Here is a 16227-nt window from a genome sequence, read left to right on the forward strand (position 1 = left end):
CTCTCCTTGGGCACTTCTCTCATCCTTTCCCCTCTTCTTTATCCCTAGAAAAGAAACTTCCTTTGGTTATATTTAGATGATTTAATATTGCTGAATATGCATTAATGTGTTTTGCTTAGTGAAAATAATACAATAGGATGATGGCCAAACAGGTTTATAAATAATAATGATCTACTGTTCTGAGCACTTTATATGAATTAACTCATATAATCCCCTTAATTACCTCATAAGGGCTTCCCTGGTGGCTCAGATGATAAAGAATTGGCCTGCAATGCAGGAGACTCAGTTTTGATCCCTGGGTCAGCAAGATCCCCTGTAGAAGGGAATGGCTACCCACTCCAGTACTCTTGCCTGGAGAATTCCATGGACAGAAGAGGCTGGCAGGCTACAGTCCGTGGGATTGCAAAGCGTCGGATATGAGTGAGTGACTAAAACTTTCACTTTTCACCTCATAAAGTTCATTGTTATCCACATCTTGCAAATGAGAAGATGGAAACGTGCAGAAGTAAAGTGGCTTGCCTAAGATCATCAAGTTAGTTAGGGAAGAACTGGGAAATTAACCCAGAAGTTGGCTCCAGAAGTCAGGGTCCTCACGTACATATCATATTCTCTCCCACTCACCGTGGCTCCTTGCCTCATCTCTGCTGTTCTTTTTTCTTGCTCATCTGCATCTGGATACTCTCTTAGGGCTTGGGCAGGTTCTTACTGTGAGACTTTGATGTGTGCCTTGTGCCTTGTGATCTCTGACTCTTTCCTAAATGTCTAAAACTCTCCTGCTTAGAACCCTCAGCAGAGATGAGACGGAGCCCTGGGAGGGCACTGAATGAAATGAAAGTCCTTCTTCACACAGGCAGATGCCTTTTCCAGAACCTCATAAATAGCCAACCAGGCCTCACAGTCCCTCTTCCAGTCTTGAATTTGGTGTCTCACTACTGAGGTCCTAAGATATTATTAGAATTATAGGCAGAGAGCCCAGGTTGTTATGAGGTCATATATCAGGTATTGTTTATTGAGAAGGTGTATGTTAACAGCTAGCAGGGTTGGGAGAAGTGGTGAAAAAAATTTTCAGTAAATTTCTTTCTAAGGAAAATGAATTTGTTTTCTAGTGGGGCTTTTTTACTTTTATTTTTTTTTAAAATTGAAGGATAATTGCTTTACAATGTTGTGTTAATTTCTGCTATGTGACAACATGAATAACTAACTAACTGTATATATATATATATATATATATATATATATATATATATACCCTCCCTCTTCAGCCTTTCTGGTGGGCTTTTGTTTATATAAATTTGGGGCTGATGCTTCAGAATACAGGCAGAGCAATGCTACCAGTGGCCCTTCATCTCTGTGCTTATCCCCAGAAAGCTAAGCCTCTCCTCTGAATAGAAGTCAAATGAGTATCTAAAATATACTGGGCTGGAAGGATGTCAAATTATTAACTCCTCTGGGGCCCTTACTTGTTTGAGTCTGGCCCTGGTCCCTTCCCTATGCCCAGCTGGAGTCCCATTGCATCCTCTCCACAGCCCATTATGCTCTGAGCAAGTGCATCTGCATAGAGGCAGGGGGATGGACTCATAAACTGGGGCTTTCATTCCTTCAGATGCCCTCCTCTCTGGGACCATCTGAATGCCATTATCAGTAGGTCCATCTATTAATAGTATACCATACCCCCAATTCTTCCCTTATTCTCTCTATGGTCTCTTTCCTCTATTCCCTTCCAGATTTTAAATCACTCATTCCTTCCCTAATCCTAAGAGCTGACAGTCCACAGCTTCAGAAGAAAATAAATCTTACCTGAGTGGTGGGAGGAGTGAAGGCAAAGAAAGCCCTTCGCCTAAATTTTCTTAACCAAAGGGAAATCTGAATTTTTTGAGAGTGAAAGAACAAGTGGGATGAAAAGGAGGGCTATATTAGTGGAGCCAGAGAGGTGTGTATTGATTTCCTGTACTCAGAATACTTTTCCTTGGGTGCCCTTAAGGATAAGGAGATTTAAACACAACTTTTATGGAATCATTTTGGGGAAGAGCAAGCAATGAATATGAACCCCTCTCAATTTCACCAACTGCTCCGCTCCTCACAGCCTTTAGGGAAAGTTTTAATTTGGGTCAGAATGAAGGAATATATTTTTCAGACTCCTTCTGGATTGCCATTTGTGGCTCCATTTCCATGAGTGCCAGGATATTAGGCAAATTTCATGTGAAATGTTCAAAGTAATAGCCAGATAAGTTTAATGTGATTAAATATAATCAAGTTAAATATAGTTTAGCTAATAGGTATTCAGGAAGGAAATGTATTGTTATGAACATGGGCCATTACAAAGTGATATGTTTTAAGAAAGTATTTTAAGGTTAAAATTTGAGTAAGCAGAGAGGAAAGGGAAGGGAAATTCAGGTTAACACAGAAGGAACAAAATCTTGTGGGGAAAAAAAAACTACAACACAGGTAAGAGGGCAAATGCTGCTTGGGTGGAAATGATAGAATGAGGTCAGAAAGGTAGGATGTGACCAGTTTGGAAGCAGAGTGGCTGGATGCAGGGTGAAGCCTCTATTGATTCTTAAAGAGTGATTGCCACAAAAGCTGTCCCTGCAAATCAAGCACCAAGGGTCAGAAGTCATTTCTACACCCAACTGAGAGTTGTCTAGGAGAACATTCCCCTGCAGAGTCCCATGGTTCAGAAACCACTGCTATCTTTTGTGATCTCTGATGTACTCAGAGGTGCTTTCTGTTTCTATGTCTTTCAGCACACTCTCCCGCTTCTGTCATTATAGAGGTGATCCTGAAGTACATCATGACTCACACCAACTTCACCCTCTTCCACCCTGCAGTTTTTGTCCTACTGGGCATCCCTGGGTTGGAGGCTTATCATGTTTGGCTGTCAATACCCTTCGGCCTCATGTATATCACTGCAGTTCTGGGCAACAGTATCCTGATAGCAGTCATCATCACTGAGCGTAACCTTCATGAGCCCATGTACTTCTTCCTCTGCATGCTGGCCATCACGGACATCCTGCTGTCCACCACTACTGTCCCCAAGGCCCTAGCCATCTTTTGGCTCCATGCTCATGACATTGCCTTTGATGCCTGTGTCACCCAAGTTTTCTTTGTCCACGTGATGTTTGTGGGGGAGTCAGCCATCCTATTAGCCATGGCCTTTGACCGGTTTGTGGCCATCTGTATCCCCCTGCATTATAAGACAGTGCTAACATGGCCTGTGGTGGGAAGAATTGCTGTGGCCATTGTTACCCGAAGTTTCTGCATCATCTTCCCGGTGATCTTCTTGCTGCATCGACTGCCCTTCTGCCGGACCAATATCATCCCGCACTCCTACTGTGAGCATATTGGAGTGGCCCGCTTGGCCTGTGCTGACATCACCATTAACATCTGGTACGGCTTCTCAGTGCCCATTGTCATGGTCATCTTGGATGTGATCCTCATCACGGTGTCATACTCACTGATCCTCCGAGCGGTGTTTCGTTTGCCCTCCCAGGATGCTCGGCACAAGGCCCTCAGCACCTGTGGTTCCCACCTCTGTGTCATCCTCATGTTTTATGTCCCCTCCTTCTTTACATTATTGACCCACCGCTTTGGACGTAACATACCTCGACATGTCCATATCCTGTTAGCCAATCTCTATGTGGTGGTGCCCCCAATGCTCAACCCCATTGTCTATGGTGTAAAGACTAAGCAGATCCGGGACGGGGTAGTCCACCGGTTCTTTGATACTATGGCTTGGTGCTCTGCTTCCTCTCTGGGCTAATGGTTTCCTTTGACTCCTCACTCCCAGCTTTACCAAGGAAACTAGGTGTGAAGCACAGAGATTTCCTGGACTGAGAGAGCTTTTCCTTCCCTTCCTCTCTCTCTTCCTTTTTCTGCATCTTCCTCCTGGGTTTTTCAGACACTCCAAGCCTCCTATCTCTGTACGTATATTGAATCTTGTGCAGATCCCAAAATGTATGTACTGAGTTATTATGGACTTTTATTTGTACCACTACTTGACTGTAAAGTCTTTGAAATCAGAAGAGTGTATGTCATTCATATTTGTATGCTCAGTACTTCACAAAATGCCTGGAACATAATAAATGTTTGAAAAATGGATGACAGCACATTTACCTCCTCAAAATTAAGAAGTGCATCTCTATTACGCACTGAATGATCAGCTAAATTAGTCCACAGACCCAGTGATTGCTAAACCGTCTCCTTACAAAGGTAGTTTGGCGTCTTAGAGACAAATAAGCTGCTGACACAGCACAGTTCTTCTTACTTGTCACACCTTTGCCATATCTCAGAGACCAGGGAATAACAAGGGTGGAGGAAACAGGGTACTCTTGATATTCTCTTATACTTGGCTTCTGACTAACCTCAATATTAGGAATTATAGCTCATTGTTCCTGGCCAGGTTGGCAAAACTGGAGTAGTTTCTTGAAGTTACCTATCTTGACTCTAATTCTTTCATGCTTTTTCAGAAAAGGCATTTTCTGAAATACTCATTTCCTCAACCACATTACTCATTTCCTCAACCACAGACTGTGCTAATGGGTCCCCCATCTCTCTCTCCTTCCTAGAATTCTCATTTGAGTTTCAGATACATAACAATCCACCTATCAACTGGGTATCATCTCCAGGATATAGAACTACCACTCATGGTAGCTTTTCTTATCATTCCTTTTCTTAGAAACTAGAATTATGATAATTGTATCAACTTCATTGAGCTGGAAACCCTGGGGAGTTACTCAACTTCTTCCTCTCTAACCTGCTCCCCAAGAATTGGTTGTTACTGATATTGATTCTACTACTAAATAGATATCTGGGAAGTTTTTGGAGTTGTATCATGATTCCAGTCCTGTCCCCATCATTTTCCAGCTGTGTGAACTTGTGAAATTTATTCAATGTTTTTAGTCCCCAGTTTTTAAGTCTGTAAAATGAGAGTAGAAAGAGAAACTTGTGGGGTTCTTGAGAAGATTAAATGAAATAAACCATATATACAGCACTTATTTTTAAGTCATAGTAATAAGTATCTGAGAAATAGTTCACTAAGGCTATCAGTATTGTTAGGTTTCTTTTTAACACTGTTTCTCTCCATTACTTATATCCCCTATCATCTTTAACATCAGATATTGCATTAGTTTTTAAATTGAGTTCAATGTTTCTAATCTTTTACACTGTAACCTAAACTATAAATTGACCCAAAGTTAAGCATTCTAAAAAGCATGGCCAATCATACTACTTTATGTCAAATACAGTCTTCATTACTTATAGACGTGTTTTCCACAGAATATTCTGTAGAAATAATAGGTATCATAATGGATGTTTTATAGAAAATTTCCATAGTCAAATAAGCATGAAAAATGCTGACACCGTGAGTCATGCACATGGCTATCCAAGAGAGGGCTAGAGTTTTCAGCCTTTCCCACACATTTGTGACCATAGATATTTGTATCCATGTTTATATAACTTCTTGTTAGCACATTAATTTACACTGGTAAAGTAACCTAGTGTTTGATCAGCCACAATTTGGAAGTCATAGGACCACAGAGTAAGCTAGCCCTGATTTACTTTTCTATCATTACCTCAAAACACATCACCATGTAGTCGTACATTAATACATAATATAGTAATATTAATGATAATAATAATTATAACAAAGCTAATGTTTAGTAGGAGATCATTGTATGCTAGGAACCATGTTAAGTGCTCTGCTACATTAAATCATTTAATCCTCAGACAACCTCATGAGATAGTACTGTTGCTACCTCTGTTTTATACACGGGGCACCAAAAGCTCCGCTAGGATAAATAATCAAGATCGCACAGCTGGCAGATGGTAGAGCCCTAATGTCAACTCCTCTTTGAAGTCTTTGCCAATCTCCCCCAACTCAGAGGTGATCATCTTGTTCTCTGGGTCTCACAGCAATGGCATTTATGGTTTCAGCTCATTATTAATCACTCTATGAAACCACGAGAACTTGAGTTCTGTGAGGACAGAGAATTTGTCTCATTCATTACTATGGTTCTTGAATCTGGCATAGAGGTCAATGTGTATATTAATGGATTGATTAATTTAAAATGTTGGTGAGGTCGTTGACCTTTGGACATTTCATTGTTAAGTAGTATCTAATTTTTTGACTGAGAATCATTTGGACACATACACACACATACACTGCTTAGCTCCTCCTGACCTACTATTTCTTCTATATACCCACAGGTTTCTATGTTCACTGAGATTCAGTAATATAGGCAGGGCTTTAACATTCTGTGTACTGACTAGCAGCAATTAGTATCCACTAGTCCATTCTGTGTCTGTATGTTAGCCAGAGAAATAGAATTGTTAGCAGGTGGAGTTTGGACAGACTGCTGTAGCTAGGAATTGATTACCCACCCTCTCTGGTCAGTGACCTCTGGAGACTAGTTCGAAGGGCATCTGCTTTGGCCAATTAAATGAGATGCTCCCTGAGGACCTAGTAGGGTAGAAATTCTTTCCTTGCCTAAGGGATTCCTGCAGCTGAGGTATAAATACTGTCCTATTTCACTCCACAGTCTGCATCTGGCATCTCCTTTCATGCGTTGGGGAAGCATGTGTGAAACTGGGGTAAGTTTCTGAGAAGGGAATAAATATTTGTCTCATGGGATTTTTAGGTTTTCCTGGAATAAAATCCAATAAACTGTTGATCCAGACACTGTCTTCTCAGGGCCTCTGTATAAAGTAGTATAAATATACACTGTTCAGAAGTGTGTATATCTTGACATATTGAACTGCTGCAGACATTTTTGCTACATGGTGCTGGGACTACAGCTAATTCCACCACTGCCCCCCCCCCCCCGAATATTACAGAGGTATAAAAAATAGGGGAACATTGAAAAGCAGGTATAGTAAAACTCACAACTTAGTGTAAGTTGAAATATTTATATGAAAACTAGAATGTTACAGTTTTACTGGTTTTAACTGTAGCCTACTAGACTCCTCTGTCCCTGGAGTTCTCCAGACAAGAATACTGGAGTGTATCCATTCCCTTCTCCGGGGGATCATCCCAACTCAGGATTTGAACCTGGGTCTCCTGCATTACAGGCAGACTCTTTACCGTCTGAACCACCAGGGAAGCCCACAATAGAAGAAACTCAAATAATACTTTTCAAAATAAAATTGTGGAAACATTTAACCATTAAAACCACAGAAAACATGTACAGGTGGTCCTGAAAAGCACACAGTTTGTACTGCACAGGTCCACTCATATGCAGATTTTTTTTTCAACAGTAAATACTGCAATACAAAACCATCCATGGTCAGTTGAATCCACGGATGTTGTTTAGTTGCTAAGTTGTGTCTGACTCTTTTGCGACCCCATGGACTATAGCCCCTCAAGCTCCTCTGCCGATGGGATTCTACAGGCAAGAATACTGGAGTGGGTTACCACTTCCTTCTCCAATAGGGAGGGTCCGCTGTAAAGTTACATACAGATTTTCTACTATTTGGTAGGTTGGTGCATCTAATGCTTGCATTGTTCAAAGGTCAACTCTATGTAGGGACTCCCATTTTTCTTTTGTCTTGGGTTCCAGTGTGGTTCAATACAGCATTATCAGTCTGATCTTTATTTAAAATTCTGCTATTTTGTTCATTGTGATAGTTCATATAATTTTGATTAAAAAAATTAAAGTCATGGGTTCTGAATTGCTTAATTACAGAAAAGTCGTGAGATTCTGAATCAAAGTGCTTATCTTTAAAACACTTGCAAACTTTATACTGTGCTGGCTGAGGCCAAATGTCAATGTTTCTACACAATTATTGGAGGGAGGAGAACACCACCCAGTCCATCCTGGTGTTGTAAGAAGCCCCTCTCAGGGTACAGTTCTTAGATGCACAAAGACAGGCTTGGTACTAAAACTGAAGATCTCATGTGCTTGAGAATCTTCACAGCTTCTATTGGTCATAGTTCCTTTTTAGGAATAAAGGAAAATTCTCCCATTTTTGAGCCATTCTTTTATGCCATTCTATGAAATTTCAAGTAACTTGAGGGCTTCTCTGGAAGCTCAGACAGTAGAGAATCTGCCTGCAATGAGGGAGACCTGGGTTTAATCCCTGGGTCAGGAAGACCCACTCCAGTATTCTTGCCTGGGGAATTCCATTGACAGAGGAGCCTGGCAGGCTGCAGTCCATGGGGTCACAGAAGGGTCATATACAAATAAGTGACTTTCACTTTCAGTTTTCACTTTACGTCAATTCTACGAAATTGTATGTAACTTTATAAATATTTTTAATGATATCGTTTTGTAAATATTTAATGTTCTGCTAATTTGATTTTGAATTGTAAGTGTCAAGTAGTCTCTTTTGGGTGTTTTTATATTTTATTAAATGTGGTTATAAAGGAAAAATTGTACATTTCTGGAATGTTTTTATAAGTAAATTTAATGTACTAAAATAAAAATTAAAAAAGATTGTATTAAAGTATTTATCTAGCTTACTGATTTTTGGCTACCCTTTTAAATTTTGCACCCAAGGTAAGTGCCTCCACTTGCCATTTCCTTCTCCAATAGGGAGGGTCCACTGTAAAGTTACATACAGATTTTCTACCATTTGGTAGGTTAGTGCACCTAATGCCTGCATTGTTCGAAGGTCAGCTCTACATAGGGGCTCCCATTTTTCCTTTTTCTTGGGTTCTGGTGTGGCTCAGTGTACCTTACTTGTACTGAACCTCACCTTAATCCTGGCCCTAGGAGAGTCAACATCTGGAGGGCAAAGCAGAGAGTCATAAAGAAATGGAACCCTGATGACGTCTTGAATCTTTATAAATCTGATACTAGAAACATACTTTTCAGTTTCAGGAACAGACATTTCCCTTTGTGCTTGCTCAAGCCAAATTGGGGTTTGATTTTATCTTAATTATAGTGTAAAGTGTCTTATTAATAAATGCAGTAAAAAATCTTATGCATTTTAATCTTCAATTTGCTTTTTCACTTAACTATATGCATGGTTAATTTTAGTTGTTCAGTCACTAAGTTATGTATGACTCTTTGTGATCCCTTGGACGCAGCATGCCAGACTTCCCTATCCTTCACTATCCCCTGAAGTTTGTGCAAACTCATGTCCATTGAGTCTGTGATGCTATCTAAATATCTCATCCTCTGTTGCCCCCTTCTCCTCCTGCCCTCTATCTTTTTCAGCATCAGGGTTTTTTTTTTTTTTTTTTTTAAATGAGTCGGCTCTTTGCATCAGGTTGCCAAAGTACTGGACCTTCAGCTTCAGCATCAGTCCTTCCAAAGAATATTCAGGATTAATTTTGTTTAGGATTGACTGGTTTGATCTCCTTGTAGTCCAAGGGATTCTCAAGAATCTTCTTTAGCACCACAATTTGAAAGCATCAATTCTACTCCTTTTCAAAAAGTGGAAACAAGACATTTCACTGTAGCAAGTGTACCATTATTTATTTATTGTCCTATTGATGAACGTGGAAGTTGTAAAATGTTTTGTTACTATTGCCACAGTGTAGCAATTAATATTTCTATAGATATATCTATAGGTTTTCATGTGGTATCACCAGCACTGGGGTCTGATCATTTATTTTTATGTTTTCCAATTGATATAAAACTATTGAATTTTAATATGATACTGATTTTCATTTCTTTACCTTTAGACATTTGTTCATATATATACTGGCCATTTGTTTTTCTTGTAGTGTGAATTGCCTATTTTTATTCTTTGCACATTTCCTATTTTTTCTTATTCATTTATGCCAACTTTTAGTATTAATGGGCTTCCCTGGTGGCTCAGATGGTAAAGAATATGCCTCCAGTGTAGGAGATCTGGGTTTGATCTCTGGGTCAGGAAGATCACCTGGAGAAGGAAATGACAACCTACTCCAGAATTCATGCCTTGGAAATCCCATGGACAGAGGATCCTGGCAGACTTCAGTTCATGGGTTCACAAAGAGTTGGACACAACTGAACGACTAGCACTTTGGTATTTAAACATGTTAACTTTTAGTATATTACATGCTTTGCAACTTTTTTCCCTAGGATTTTTATTTTTGTTTGACTATACTTTTACCTAATTAAATTGTTCATTTATTACTGCTTATGAAATATGATTTTATTATCTCAGGAAGAGCTTTTCAACCTCCCAAACATTTTCTTTTAATTTTTCTCTTAATATCTTAATTTTAATTCTTAACATTTTTGTAGTTTTTAAAACAAGTGCATCTTTAATTTATTTGGAATTTCTATTTTTTACTGAGATGGGAACTGATTTTATTTCCTTAACAACAATAACGTAGCCCAACAGCCCAATACCATTAATTGAGTAGGTCTTCCTTTCTTTACTAAGTTAAAATGCTACTTTATCATCTTCCCTCCACTCCCTTTGGCTTCTCCTGTGTGCAAGATTTTAGTTCCCTGATCAGGGATAGAACACGTTCCCCCTGCAGTGGAAGGGTGGAGTCTTAACCATTTGACCACCAGAAAGTTCCAACTTTATCACTTTTTAAATTCCAAATATAGGCATTTCTTTTTAAGCAGTCTTTTTATTAAGCAGTACTCATTCACTCAATAACAGTAACTAGTATTTAGTTTTTCTATGCCAGGCACTATATTAGGCAGTTTACTGAAAGTATTTAATTCAATCCTTGCAAAATAAGAATGAATAGTTCATTTCACAGATAAGGCTACATTTTTGAGATGTGAAAAACCTGCTCTTTGTTAATCAGAAAGTTGGGGAAAAAAATCAGAATTTGAACTTGAGGAAGGCTTTCCAGATGATAAATATTTAAGCTTTGCTTGAGAAAAGCTATAAAGATTGGAAAACTCAGATTTTGTGTGGAGAATGGATTATAGTCTAATTCAGCTGTGCTAGAAGGCACTGGTGACCCACTCCGGTACTCTTGCCTGGAGACTCCCTTGGATGGAGGAGCCTGGCGGGCTGCAGTCCATGAGGTCTCGAAGAGTCGGACGTGACTTCACTTCACTTTTCACTTTCATGCATTGGAGAAGGAAATGGCAACCCACTCCAGTGTTCTTGCCTGGAGAATCCCAGGGATGGGGGAGCCTGGTGGGCTGCCATCTATGGGGTCGCGCAGAGTAGGACACGACTGACGTGACTTAGCAGCAGCAGCAGAGTGCCTAAAGGGGACTGAAGCTAGAGAAGAGAGTAACAGTGGGATTGTGGAAGGCTTTGCATGCTAATCATTATATAGCTTTTCACAAAAATGTGGCCAAAGGCGAAGAAGGAAGCCTCTGCCCCTCCCAAAACTGAAGCCAAAGCAAAGGCTTTGAAGGCCAAGAAAGCAGTACTGAAAGGAGTCCACAGCCCACACACACACACACACACACACACACAAGATCCAGACATCACCCATTTTCTGATGACCCAAAACACTGAGGATCTGGAGGCAGCCTCAGAAAAACATCTGTAAGGAGAAGCAAGCTTGGTCACTATGCCATCAAGTTCTATCTCACTACTGAGTCATGAAGAAGATATATATATATATATATTTTTTTTTTTTCCCCTGGTGGCTCAGTTGGTAAAGAATCCACCTGCAATGTGGGAGACCTGAGTTCAATGTCTGCATTGGGAAGATCCCCTGGAGAAGGGGATGGCTACCCACTCTAGTCTCTAGTATTCTGTCCTAGAGAATTCAGGACTATACAGCCCATGGGGTTACAAAGAGTCATACACAACTAAGTGACTTTCACTTTCACACACACACACACACACACACACACACACACATATATATGTATGTATGTATATGTGACTTCCCTGGTGGCTCAGATGGTAAAGGGTCTGTCTATAATGCGGGGGACCTAGGTTCGATCCTTGAGTTGGGAAGATCCTTTGGAGAAGGAAATGGCAATCCACTCCAGTACTATTGCCTGGAAAATCCCATGGACAGAGGAGCCTGGTAGGCTACAGTCCATGGGGTCGCAAAGAGTCAGACACGACTGAGTGTCTTCACATTCACATTCACATATGTATATGTATGTGTACATAATTATGTAAGGGTTATAATAGGAAACATAGAAAGATTTTTTGTTTTGTTTTGAGCATACCACCCAGGCTGCAGTACAGCTGATGGCTGTGGAGAGGTTGAGGTTGGAAAGCTAGGAGAGGAGGAGACTAGACTACTTATGAAGCTATTGCAACAGAATGGGTGAAGGATGGCCAAAGCCTGAGTAGAAGCATGTAAATGAGAATGGTAAGTTACATCTATATTCTAGACATTTCTGAGTTGTGATCAGGAACCTATGTCTATATTTATGTTTGCAGTGCTAGGCTAGAAAGTGAAAGCCTAACATTATATATGCTAAGTCAAGGCATTAGTGATTGATTTCATTATCTAACATTCAACTTTAGTGAAAATTATGGCTGCTTCTGCTCAATGACTCCTAATTTCTGTGGTCTTCATGGAGAGACTCCAAAAGCAGCCATGTTTGGTGCTAACCTCACCACCTTCCGCTTCACTGTGTTTGTCCTACTTGGCATACCAGGACTGGAGAACTACCACACCTAGCTCTCCATCCCCTTCTGCCTGATGTACATCACTGCAGTCTTGGGGAATGGAGCCCTCATCCTTGTCGTCCTCAACGAATGCACTCTTCATGAACCTATGTATGTCTTCCTATCCATGCTGGCTGGCACTGACATCCTGCTGTCCACCACCACTGTGCCCAAGGCTCTTGCTATCTTCTGGTTCCATGCTGGGAAGATTGCCTTTGATGCCTGCATCACTCAGATGTTTTTCATCCACTTTGCCTTTGTAACTGAGTCAGGAATCCTTCTGGCCACTGCATTTGACTGCTACATGGCCATTTGTACTCCTTTGAGGTACAGAGCCATCTTAACTCCTCAGTTCAGTTCAGTTGCTCAGTCGTGTCTGACTCTTTGTGACCCCATGGACTGTAGCACATCACGCTTCCCTGTCCATCACCAACTCCCAGAGCTTGCTCAAACTCATTTCCATCGAGTCAGTGATGCCATCCAACCATCTCATCTCAACTGTTACAGCAATCATAAAAATGACCCTGGAAATCTGGGGACGGAACCCTGGGGCCATTTTCCCTATCATATTCTTGCTGAAGAGGCTGCCATATTGTTGAACCAATGTCATCCCCCACTCATACTGTGAACTCATTGGGGTAGCCAAACTGGCCTGTGCTGGCATCACCGTCAACATCGGGTATGGTTTCTCAGTGCCAATGTCATCAGTTTTGGTAGATGTTGCACTCATTGGTATTTCCTACACTTTGATCCTCCAAGCCATGTTAAGACTTCCTTCCCAGGATGCCTGGCACAAGGCTGTCAATACTTGTGGTTCCTACAGTGGATTTATTCTCCTCTTTTTCATCCCATCCTTTTTCACTTTCCTGACCTATCACTTTAGCAAGAATATTCTGCCCCCCCCAATATCCATATCCTTCTGGCAAATCTTTATGTATTAATTCCCCCCATGCTTAATCCCATCATCTGTGGAGCAAAGACCAAGAAAATCAGGGACAGTGTGGTTTACATGCTATCTATTGTGGGGAAGTCTTGAGAAAGCTCATGGCTCCTTTACAGTTTCCAAAGCAACAGGAAAAAAGAGAACTTACCAAGTTCCCAAATTTAGATGCTATAGTGTATTGCAGAAGAATGCACAAGGGCTCTGGAATAAAAATGCATCTGGATTTAAATCCTGGCTCCCATACTTTCTGATTTTTTGACCATGGGTAGAGTCTCACTTTTTGTAAATTTAGTCCTAACCCATAAAATAAGGCTTAAATTAAATCTGTTAACTTAAATTAGCTTAAATTAAATTGTAAACAACATGGTACATTGCTTATCATTTAGTGGACTCTCAATGTTAGCTATAGTTTTAACTTGAAGTTTGTTGCCTGAAGAAGATGTTTTAGATTTCATATATATGAGATTTCCAGTGTTTCCAGAGGCTCCTCTGCCTCCTGCTTACCTTCCAAGAACATCATCACCTCCAACACAACTGCCATCATAACCACAAGTTTATTTTACAAATAAAATTATATAATGAATATAAAAGAGTGTGCTTAATCCCATCATCTATGGAGCAAAGACCAAGAAAATCAGGGACAGTGTGGCTTACATGCTATCTGTTGTGGGGAAGTCTTGAGAAAGCTCATGGCTCCTTTACAGTTTTCAAAGCAACAGGAAAAAAGAGAACTTACCAAGTTCCCAAATTTAGATGATATAGTGTGTTGCAGAAGAATGCACATGGGCTCTGGAATAAAAATGCATCTGGATTTAAATCCTGGCTCCCATACTTTCTGATTTTTTGACCATGGGTAGAGTCTCACTTTTTGGAAATTTAGTCCTAACCTATAAAATGAAACATTGTACCTAGGCTCTAAGGCTTAAATTAAATCTGTTAACTTAAATTAGCTTAAATTAAATTGTAAACAACATGGTACATTGCTTATCATTTAGTGGACTCTCAATGTTAGCTATAGTTTTAACTTGAAGTTTGCTGCCTGAGGAAGATGTTTTAGATTTCATATATATGAGGTTTCCAGTGTTTCCAGAGGCTCCTCTACCTCCTGCTTACCTTCCAAGAACATCATCACCTCCAACACCACTGCCATCATAACCACAAGTTTATTTTACAAATAAAATTATGTAATGAATATAAAAGAGTGTTTTAAAAATTATACTGTTGGGGTATGGAGGTTCCTTTAAAAACTAAGAATACAGCTACCATACAACCCTATAATCTGACTCCTAGGCATATATCTACAGAAGAACATGATTTGAAAGGATACATGCAGCCTCATGTTCATTGCAACACTGCTTACCATAGCCAAGACGTGGAAACAACCTAAATGTCCATTGACCACAGAAAGAATAAATATGAATAAATATGAAATATGAAGCATTAGAGTGAAAGAGGGCTTCCCTGGTGGTGCAGAGGTTAAAGTGTCTGCCTGCAATGTGGGAGACCTGGGTTCGATCCCTGAGTCAGGAAGATCCCCTGGAGAAGGAAATGGCAACCCACTCCAGTATTCTTGCCTGGAGAATCCCATGGACGGAGGAGCCTGGTGGGCTGCAGTCCACGGGGCGCAAAGAGTAGGACATGACTGAGCGACTTCACTTCACTTCACTTCACTTCAGAGTGAAAGAAGTCAGACACAAAGACACATACTATAAAGCTTACATGTGGAATCTAAATAAACCAAACTCACAGAAACAATGGAATTGTGATTACCAGTGTCTAGGAAGTGGGAGAAATGGAAAAATGTTGGTTGAAGTGTACAAACTTCCAGTCTTAAGATGATTAAGTTCTGGGGATCTAATGTACAATATGATAATTATAGCTAATAATGCCATATAATACACTTGAGAATTGCTTAGAGAGTAGATCTTAAATATTCTCATCACACACACAAAATGATAATCATATGATGGGGTAGAGGTGTTAGTGATACTATGGTGGTGATCATTTTGAAATATATGAAAGTATCAAGTCAGCATATTGTACATCTTAAACTTACACATGTTACATGTCAACTAAAGCAACAGTTAGAACTGGACATGGAACAACAGACTGGTTCCAAATAGGAAAAGGAGTACGTCAAGGCTGTATATTGTCACCCTGCTTATTTAACTTCTATGCAGAGTACATCATGAGAAATGCTGGGCTGGAAGAAGCACAAGCTGGAATCAAGATTGCTGGGAGAAATATCAATAACCTCAGATATGCAGATGACACCACCCTTATGGCAGAAAGTGAAGAGGAACTAAAAAGCCTCTTGATGAACGTGAAAGAGGAGAGTGAAAAAGTTGGCTTAAAGCTCAGCATTCAGAAAACGAAGATCATGGCATCTGGTCCCATCATTTCATGGTAAATAGATGGGGAAACAGTGAAAACAGTGTCAGACTTTATTTTTCTGGGCTCCAAAATCACTGCAGATGGTGATTGCAGCCATGAAATTAAAAGACGCTTACTCCTTGGAAGGAAATTATGACCAATCTAGATAGCATATTCAAAAGCAGAGACATTACTTTGCCAACGAAAGTCTGTCTAGTCAAGGCTATGGTTTTTCCTGTGGTCATGTATGGATGTGAGAGTTGGACTGTGAAGAAACTTAGCACCGAAGAATTGATGCTTTTGAACTGCGGTGTTGGAGAAGACTCTTGAGAATCCCTTGGACTGCAAGGAGGTCCAACCAGTCCATTCTGAAGGGGATCAGCCCTGGGTTTTCTTTGGAAGGAATGATGCTAAAGCTGAAACTCCAG

General features: G+C 40.3%; 1 protein-coding gene and 1 pseudogene across 4 annotated transcripts in view; both read left to right on the forward strand.

Annotated features, from left to right (window-relative positions):
- The window catches only part of FHIP1B (FHF complex subunit HOOK interacting protein 1B), a 55739-nt gene extending 51645 nt beyond the window's left edge, over positions 1-4094 (forward strand). For 3 of the 4 annotated variants that reach the window (XM_069553398.1, XM_069553397.1, XM_069553401.1), the window contains one exon: positions 2745-4094. In XM_069553398.1, coding sequence (XP_069409499.1) covers positions 2745-3760 — 1016 coding nt within the window. In that variant the 3' untranslated portion in view covers positions 3761-4094. Of the gene's footprint in view, positions 1-231; positions 421-2744 lie in introns of those variants that run through there. The other variant, XM_069553400.1, reaches the window with a different exon arrangement.
- Positions 4095-12364: 8270 nt separating this feature from the next.
- Positions 12365-13519, forward strand: LOC138420986 (olfactory receptor 52B2-like; annotated as a pseudogene).
- Positions 13520-16227: the final 2708 nt, after the last annotated feature.

The sequence above is a fragment of the Ovis canadensis genome, chromosome 15 (assembly GCF_042477335.2).
Source record: "Ovis canadensis isolate MfBH-ARS-UI-01 breed Bighorn chromosome 15, ARS-UI_OviCan_v2, whole genome shotgun sequence".
NCBI classification, from domain to species: domain Eukaryota; kingdom Metazoa; phylum Chordata; class Mammalia; order Artiodactyla; family Bovidae; genus Ovis; species Ovis canadensis.